At 42.8% G+C, this 9,459-nt stretch overlaps 1 protein-coding gene across 1 annotated transcript in view; it reads right to left on the bottom strand.

Annotated features, from left to right (window-relative positions):
- Positions 1-2,255: 2,255 nt before the first annotated feature.
- The window catches only part of ARHGAP22 (Rho GTPase activating protein 22), a 136,168-nt gene continuing 128,964 nt past the window's right edge, over positions 2,256-9,459 (bottom strand). The window contains exons 8-9 of the mRNA XM_010563475.1: positions 7,020-7,923; positions 2,256-2,724 (exon numbers count right to left, since the gene is read on the bottom strand). Coding sequence (XP_010561777.1) covers positions 2,496-2,724; positions 7,020-7,923 — 1,133 coding nt within the window. The 3' untranslated portion in view covers positions 2,256-2,495. The remainder of the gene's footprint in view (positions 2,725-7,019; positions 7,924-9,459) is intronic.

The following is a 9,459-nucleotide window of genomic DNA, read 5'->3' as shown; positions in this document are numbered from 1 at the left end:
GATCTAGAATTCTAGCTGTGTTTGATTTCACTGAGAGTTAGCCAGCAGTCCTGTTTAGTGCTTGTTGTCTTGCATATTTGTTTTTTAGGCTCCCAGTCACCATGGCTCAGTTCCTAAGTAAGTAAGTTTGTAGTGTGCCAGAACTAAAGGGAGTAGTCTGCACTTGATACAAACACACATAAATAGTCTAAGGGATGTGGGCTGTCAGGATGGGTATAGTGAAAGGTACCCATGTTGGGGGTAGGAATAAAAGAGGGCATTAAAATAACCTGGTTGCTCCTACTACTTGGATTGAATGCCTCAGTAGAAACTTCTTTTTACCAGTCCTGATGTCTTAATTGCAGAGAATTACTTACAACCCAGTTCTGGCCACTCTGTAATATTAAGGTTTATTTTGTGATAACTAGCATGGTACTTAACGGTACCTACCCTGCTGTGTTGTTCCAGCTCAAAATCATTGTTACAACAGTTGCTGCTCACATTATGTATCTTAATGCTGCTGTTTAAAGGCCTGTCATATTCCTCGCAGGCTCACTTGTAACTATCAGTAATAATACAAGGCTGGGGCATGGAAAAAAGGCAAGGGTGATGCTGCTGCCTGCAGGTGGCAGACTGCTCCTGCTGCACACTCTGGTACCTGCCACACTGCCTCCCACTAGGGGCAGTCAGGAATCCAGCACAGCTGGATATGCTGGAAAGAAGGGAAAAATGTTTTGAAATTAACTGAATTAACCTATCCACATGGCTTGCTTTACCACCTTGCTTGACTTGTCTTAACCAGGAAAGATTAGGTTAGAAGGGTTATTTTTGCTCACTTTAAGTCGTTTACATTTCTATAGGAAGGAGAAGCATTACGGTGAGGTAGAAACAAGTTAACTTCTAGATGTTGAAATTGAAATACTTGGATATCTGCCAGATGATGAGGAGCAGGTCAATACTGAAAGGTGTACTATCTGCTGGTATGTTTAAAAGCCCATTCTAAGGTTATTTCCAGACAATCAGTTATATTCTTCTCTAGTAAAAGACAGATTCAGGTCATTTTTCTGCAAATACTTAAATAAAGCAAGCACCTTCACTACAATCTATGCCAGTTCATGTTGTCATGGCACTTCTCTGTTAAAAGTCTTTTCTCCTCTGAGATGCCTCAGCTGTCAAAGGTACGTGCCAAGAAAGAGTGAGTGCTGGGCTGGCAAGTGGAGTTCAGGCTGAATCTAGTGAAACAATTTTCTGTGTGCAGGCTCTGCGTGGCTCAGGGCACTACAAATGCAACACACAACTTCTCAAAGAAGTCCCTTGAAAAGGGGAAGTCAGGCCTGGCAGCTAGTTACTGGAAATTACAACTTCCTTCTAATGATTTTTCTTTAGTAGAAGTAGTAAACTTACTTAGGCTGCTGCGATGTTTGCGATATACTTCTCCTGTCCCCTCATCTCCCTCTGAACTAACAACAAAAAAATCAACTTGTCAAGAGAAATGTTACAAGGCAGCTAAGTGTAAATTGTCCCAGGAAGGTTAAAGTTAGATCCCCACCCTTCCCCCTTTATCTACAGCTCCCCCCCCCAATTGCACTAATTTCTCTTACCATAGGTTTTGCTATTAAAGTTTTATAGATAATAAACCCTCTGCAGTTGGATGTGTTTTGATGATAAGAATCTTTCTTCTCCTACCTTGATGCCTGATCAGTACATATCAACTCATGAGATTTTTTTTTTTCTTGCAGCTAATACTGCTCTATTCTTGGCTCAAAAACCCCCAGATACCTAGGGCAAAAATGTGCATATTTAAAGTTCCATGGAGTTTGTGTGGCCAATCTGATTATTAATCACATACAATTTAGTAAGTTGCATTTTTGTGAAACAGTGGAACTGCTTGGTTGGTAAGGGACAATTTTAGTGAATTGTCAAGATTTTGGCATCTTCACCTTGTTTGTAGACTTTGTTTTCACATTATGTTCATAAAATAATGCCACTTTATCAAATGAGAAATCTGAACAAACTTTATATACAAGTGAGGAGAAAAACCACCTCATTGAATTCATATGCTAAAGCACATTGAATGTGGTGCCATACTGGAATTGCCATCTTCCCAAGCGCAAGTGTAGGAGGCCCTCAGCTCCGGGCTCAGCTTGTCAATCGGTTCTGGCCATCCCACCCACCTTGCAGGACTTTCCACTGTCCTTGAGCCAGCAAAAGGATGGTGCAGTAAGTCTGAAGATGGCAGCAGTAAAGCTATGGAGACTAGTATCTTTTGATTTGTGGATAAAAAGGGTGCTCACTCTTTCTTGACAATCTGACATCTAAACTTTCAAGCATTATGTTTAGCAGTCTTTCCCAGCTGGCCCAAATACTACAGCACATGTAAAGACAATGGAGCAAGTGTCACCAAGACTATAATCACTGTAGAATAATTACTCATGATGCATGAGTATACTAGAACAATGTGCAGTTTCACTGGTTTTGCCAGAAATAGAATTTTCTGTGCTGTACGTCAGCTTGTTCTACTTGGGGACTTTAGCACTTTGACTCCCAACAGTTAAACACCCTAATGTTGAAAAAAACTCTTCCATTTCCTTCTGCAGGAGGTGATTTCTCTTCTCAGCATCTTCACGAGCACGTTCAGAATTCCTCAGCTTGATTTCCAGCATCGTGTATTTCTTTCGTTCTTGGTCCAGTTCTTCTTCTAACCTAACCACTTGTTTCCTCAGGTCTGCACTTGTTTCTTCAATTCTTAAAATCAAAGGGGAGAGAGAGGGAGAAATAAAAAAAAAACAGAAGAGGTTTTTTAAGTGGCAGGATAAATACTGATTGATAGCTATAATAAATGTAAGTTGTTTCACTTAGAACTAAAATATCTTAATTCTAAGAGGAAGTTTTAAAGGAGGTTACTAATTGCCATTTCATTAATGTTGAGTTTAAGAGCAGAGACTCCTTGAAAGCTGGAGCCTCCTCTATTTGTGTCTTAAGAAAATATGCTCAAGTCTTACAAAACAATGCTTACTTTTGGGCAGCAGAGTGAATGGCTGAGGAGATTTATTAACTAATTCCTCAGGCTGAATTCAAATATGTAATTCCACAATAATCTTTTAGCCTCTGTTTTCATCTTGATACTGTGTTTCCCTATATGGATATGCAGTACAGAGGAACATCCTTGGACATCAGGTAGGAATGAGGTCGTAGTCCTTCCTCACCATCCATTTTAGGGTATTTTCTGTAAAGTTTGTCACTGACAGTGGGGTAGGGGAATAAAAGTTTTTCATACTGTACAAGATTTTACAAAACCCAGCATTTCATATGAGGAAGAATCTGGAGATTAGACCTTAAATTTATCTGTGCACAAAGCTCTAATGCAAGACTTGGAGCTTTTCTCTAAGGAGGTCAAAAGAACAAGGTTCATGTTTTTTTGATTTGAAACAAGTGCAGAAGGCACATCACTTGCTGTCCTCTGCATCATGGTTCCTAATTGCAAGACAGAGTAATGGTGTTAATACAGAGAAGGGAGTATATCTAGATAGGAAATTCTGATCACTAGAATATTCAGAAAAGGTGATTTTAAAAATTATGCTTTTCCTAGGAAAAGTGTCCCCCCTCTAACTTAAAAAAAAAAAAAACAGCCAAAAAAACCCCCCAACCACCACCTCTTAGGTTCATTGATCAGTATAATACCCAGCTGTGAAGGTGGCATGCCTGGCTTTCCTGTGAAACTGTGAATGGGTTATTTTTAGACAAGATAAATGACATGCAACAAGGGCATGCTACAGCCTCCACAACAAAGAAAAAAGGGACATTTGTGACAGTCCCAGAAGGGTCTGAATTCCATTTTGTGACCACCACGAGGCAATCATGCAGGCAATGCAGTGCATCCCCTTAAACTGTTCCTTCACTTACAGCTAATAATGGCAATATAATCATTTTCACAACAAATTAGAAAGTCACACACAGGCACACTGATGACCAAGTCCAGCAGACCAACAGCTGCACTGATGAGAGTAAACATTTCTGTTCACTCTCTGCCAAAAACTCCCCATAGCGATGAAGGCAGACTTTTATCACCCAGATAGCTATCTTCTATAATATAAGAGGACTCTCCTGAAGCTAGGATGCTTACCCAAACACACACGCCTTTATAACATTTTTGTTACATCCTACAGCTCTGAGCTACCAATTAAATTTTTCCACCCCAAAGTTTAGGGATCAGCTACAGCAGCCTAGACTAGCTGTCCATGTTCTCAATTACATGGGTCACCGTACTTACTTACTGCATTTCTACATATACAACATAACAGTCCTCTCCAAGGTACTTCCAGTTTCTTAAAAGTCCCAGGTGGTAGACATCAATTACTGAAACTCAACAGAGAATGCCTGATAATTATACTAACCTCGAGGGAGAAATGCTTTGGAACAGACTAGTTACAGGAAGGCCATAAAACTTGCCTCCCTCTGACTAAGAGAGAGAAAATGGGCAGTTGATGATGATAAATAACAGCTTTTCCATCAGCAAGCGTTCCTTACCTCTGCCCCAGGCGGGTACTGACTCTGCTTTCCCTCCACTTATGTATGTGCCAACAAAAAGCTCATATTCCTTCATTAAAACACGCCCGGCTACACGCACTGAGTTCTGCAAACCACACAAGCACACATACAATTGTAAAGCAACTAATTATTACTTTTGGGGACTAAATTATCTTCAATAAAATAAAGCTAGTCAGGCAGCCCAAAGTTTTCCTGCTTAGCAGCCTCCCTTCTTTGCTAGTTAGTTCCTGTCTTTCCACAGGAGCAGACTTTTCATGCAGTCTCAAAAGGAACATACTTTTCACATGTAAATTGCTGCAGATGTAGTAAAAACATTGCAAAATTTTTGAGAGCTGAAAAACTTGGCTTGAAATTCTTAGACTTGACAGCAAGATCCTTCAGGCTGTAATCCTGAACAGCTGGAGTCATCTTGTTTAATACAAAAAGGCAGTGATTGCATCTTGCCTGGTTTTATGAAACTATTAGCTCATTAGGCATTTTCCTCTTAGCTACTTTGCCCTGTGAGACCTGGCCAATTTGTAGTCCTCCCCTCCAGCCACAGTGCTCTCTGTCCCTGTCCAGCTGAAACTGCTCAACAGCTGGAATGAAGAACAGGTAGGTCTTCCTGGATGTCCCCAATGTCAACAGCTGAAGGCCCCATTGGAAAAGTTTTACTGATAAGAGGTGGAAAGCCATCTCTTCCCCCAGGCAGCAGGTGAAAATGTGCAGATACACATTTCCAAGTTTTGCACCGTTGTCTCCTTTCTGTTTATTACTCTCTATCCCTGCAACAAGGCTTGCCAGGGCAGCTCTGCAGAATTAAATGCAAGGCACATACCCTCATTGCCCTCCCATTTTGCATCAGTAGGGCACCTAAAAAAAAAACAAGCCATGGACTACCACCGTCCTTCACAAACCTTTTCCAACACACCATGCTAGCAAGCGGTGGTGGTCTCATCAGCTCTTCTACCTGGAACACAACAAGGTGGGGGTAAGCTTTTCTCCCACTCTGCGGTGTTGGGTAGAAACAGAAATGGCTTCGTGGCCTGATTCTCCTTCCAGCTTCACATACCAAGGCAGTACAATGCAAGAGACAGAAAAGCTGCAGAGGCTGGCACGCCACCACCATAGGAAATCATAAAATAAAGCAGGAAGGTAGCACGTGAAATTCCTACCTTAACAGCTAGGCCACTAGAAGCAATCACAGTTCAGAAACATTTTTGAGAAATTACTTCAACAAAAAAGAGGCAACAAACATAGCCTGAAGCTGTGCTATACAATTTCTACAGTCATATGTGCTTTTGGTACCATGTTTGGGAGGCTGATTGGAAATTGAGGCATGTAAATGCTACCAGAGTTTTAATAATTGAAGGAGTATAACATTAACACTTCAACACACAAAAAAGCTGAGAACTCAACTATTTGAAAGAAATGGGACAACAACCCTTCTTCAGTGCAAAGTACCAGTGCTTCAGGCCAGTGATGATTCTTCTGTATTATAACATGAAGTGCAATTTTGCATATGGCTGTATATTAAAACATATCTAATTCCTTTAAGCAACAATATTTCATGTGCATATTTCCCTGAGTGCTTGCCTGAAAGTCATTCTATTAAGCACTTGCACTCATAAAACTGAATGTACTAACTCACATGAATAAATATGACTTCCTAGTTAATAATACTTTCTACTTGCTACAACCCCTGCCCTCACATCTCTCCTGGAAACTGGAAGTAATTTTTCTGAGCACAGGTCTAAAGTACAGCACCAGCAGTGGCAGTTGTGCAAGTAAACATCAGAGTAGGCGAAGAACTACACAGTTCGCCTATCTGCTGTACCAGCAGCACCTTGTTGCCACTTTGGGTCAGTGCCTGGCTATACAAGCAAAGGACCACTACATCAAAAATCAAAACCGAGGTTTCTAGAAGTTCAACACAAAAGGGCTGCTGAAAAAGTTGTAGTAGCTGAGATGCAGTCCCACCACCACCACCACACAAAAAAACCCAACAAGCCACCAAACCAATCCAGAGAATAGTCAAGATCAGTTTCCTGAAGAATGTTTCTGTTGGGAAAAGCAGCAAGAAGCCCTCAATTTCAGACTGATTTGGTACAAATTTCAGCACCTGCGCAGACCAACGGAGTTCCTTGTTGGGGCCTGACCACCCTGTGTCCCAATCCCTCCCTCCAAGGTGTTTGCTTTGCTGTTTCTCCCAGAACACTGACAAAGAGCAGACTTTGGCATTACCTGTGCAGTTCTGATTCCCAGGGAAAACATAGAAAGTGAAATATTGGAATTCCCTGTGTGACAGAAATCCCATTTTTTTTGATCCCCTCTTAGATCAGAGAGAAAAGTTGGATTCAGAGAGCAGTGAGGAAAGAGCAGAACCAAATCTGCTGTCTCGCAGACCCAAATTCCAGGTCTGAGAACCTGACATGCTTGGTAGCCCACACCCATGTGCATACAGGGGTAATGCTGACAGACAACTTCCTTGTCCCCACTGCAGATGAAGTTACCTTTTGATACTAGTCTCATACTCAGTCCTCTGTTTGCTCAGTTCTGTCTTTAGCTCCACCACCAAGCTCTGTAAGGCCCTAGAGCATTTAACAGAGTCTCTGGAAGCTGCAGCCAGGTTGCTCTGTTCACTGCTGCTGCTGCTACATGCTTCAAACCTGTCAATGCTGTTCTCCAGATCTGCAGTCTTGACCTCACTCTGAGACAGTGAGCCCTGAGTTATCCACTCGGTTTTGAGAGAGCTTAGAGTAGAAGAGTCACTGGCCCGGCAGGCTGGGCAGCTGCTGACTGAGTCCATCACAGAGATTTCACATGATGATGTAGACCACGTGGTGCTGGCCATACTGTGTGTGCTAAGGGAGAGGCTGGACGAAGGGACGTTGTCGTAAGTAGAGAGCCTCTGGGAAGAACACGAGTCTTTAACTCGTTCCCCAGAGGCTGTCCGGCGGTGGCCTCGGAGGGAGTACAGTCCATTCATCAGCCAGTTCCCACTGGAGGAGAGGTTGGGGATATCCAAGGATGAGCTGCCCAGCTTTGGACTTACAGACCGTGCTCCCTGCTGGCGGAAGGAGTATTTCCACGGAGGCAGCGGCTGCACTCTTTTATTGGGGCTGGTGGCAGGCTGAGTCAATTTGCCACTGTGCTCTGAAGGAGTGTTTTTCGCTGCAGGTCCAGGAGTGGCCTCTAGTGCCACAGCACTGCTAGAGGGCAAATCAGCGGGGCTGGGAACACTGTTCTCCGACCTGCTGTCCTCCCCATCCTCCTCAGAGATCCATTCCACAGTACTGCGCTGGTGCACAGGCCTGATTTCCAGCTGGCTCCCTGGCACATCTGCCTGAGGAACTGCAAAGATTCGCCCCTGTTCACTTATCAGCACTGTCATCAGGTGCTGAACTAGTGAGGTGCCTGTGGGGAGGAAACAAAAGGCAAGCAGTTGATGAGACGTGGAAGACCTCAGATGCTCACTCCCTGTCTGTGAGATGCCCTGGGAGCTCCTTGTGAGGCAGGTCTGTGCACTGCAATGGGTCTGCACAAACAACTGCTCTGGGCCTTTCTGTACAGGACTGCAAGGGACAGGAATCCATTCCCTTGGCTGGAAACGGGGACTGTGAAGGATGCAGGTGTCCAGCTCGTGAATGTAGCTGACTAGCAGAGTACAAATGATCACTAGCAACGATTAATAAATTGGCCTGCTTAAGGACACCATTGAGGATGACAGAGGAGGAGAACACCTAGAAAACAGGGCATGTCTGTACCACACCAAGGCATGGGGTTCAGAGCCAGCATCAATCTCTGTGTTTGCATCCATGCAGGACAGCATAGCCCTGTGCAGCGATGCATGCCGGATCCTGAACGCACTAACCTGTTTGCTGGGATGGAGCACCTCTCTGCCCAGCTTCCAAAACCAGCAGGTTTCCACAACTACATTGCACCCAGTTTCATAGTCTTAACAGGCCCAGACCTAGTGTTTATTGAAGAACTAGAAATTTCAGCTCAGGCCTTCTGCTGCACTCAGTGTATAGAGAAACTTGCAGAAAGTATGACATCTATATGAAACATGTGCCTGCAGAAGGTGTACAGAAAGTACTGCCAATTATTTAAATCCACAGAAATGAGCTGTCATTGTTTTCCAGTAGAGTAGACCATTATGAACTAATAGAGACCTCCACTTACCAAACCTAATACAAAGCACTTTCTACAAAAGAGGAAAACCTTAGAAAGAGCAAATAAGTAATTCTATCTTTAAGCAGCATCTGAAATAGAGAATAAGACTAACATACTCAGGGGTTCAAGATAACAGCCTGAATTTAATAATGAGGTTTCAGCCTGATAGCAAGGGGTACTGAGCTCACCTACAACTTTTATTTTATGTCTGTGAATGCAGGGTGAGAAATAAACCTCTCTGGAGATAAGGGCATTAATAACAATTTAGCTGTCAAATGTCAGATATTTCTATTTGAAATTCATGGTTTACATTTGAAGAGAAACACGAAGTGCTTTTTGTTAAGAACTAGCAGCAGTATTTTTCTGTATCAGCTGTTTTAGCAGATCCATCTTATCCTGAAGCTAAAAAAATTTTATTGAGCCTCTTCCTACTTCTCCATTATTTCTATTTAACCAATCTTCTATCCTCCACTAACAATAAAACAAAACATTACCGTTGTTGTTGCTTATGAGTATAATGATGAAGTCTAAAAATCCAGTCACTGGATCCCCATTTTTCTACAATTCAAGTCTGGTAACACAGAATTCCAGGTCAGGTCACTGTAGTGTGTTTATATGATGATTAGGAGAGACTATGAGACCACAGCATCTGTGGCACCTGTGCACCTACACACAGTACAAGCACCTCTGCCATCAGCTGAACTACATACTGAAATGCCCAAGGTGAACTGAACCCAAACTTGTCATCTGGACCAACTGAATAAAAAGCACATTGTT

This window comes from Haliaeetus leucocephalus, unplaced genomic scaffold (genome assembly GCF_000737465.1).
Source record: "Haliaeetus leucocephalus isolate CR32 unplaced genomic scaffold, Haliaeetus_leucocephalus-4.0 Scaffold168, whole genome shotgun sequence".
NCBI lineage: Eukaryota > Metazoa > Chordata > Aves > Accipitriformes > Accipitridae > Haliaeetus > Haliaeetus leucocephalus.
The sequence above is the reverse complement of the archived record's forward strand: the minus strand, read 5'-3'. Positions and strand labels throughout refer to the sequence as shown.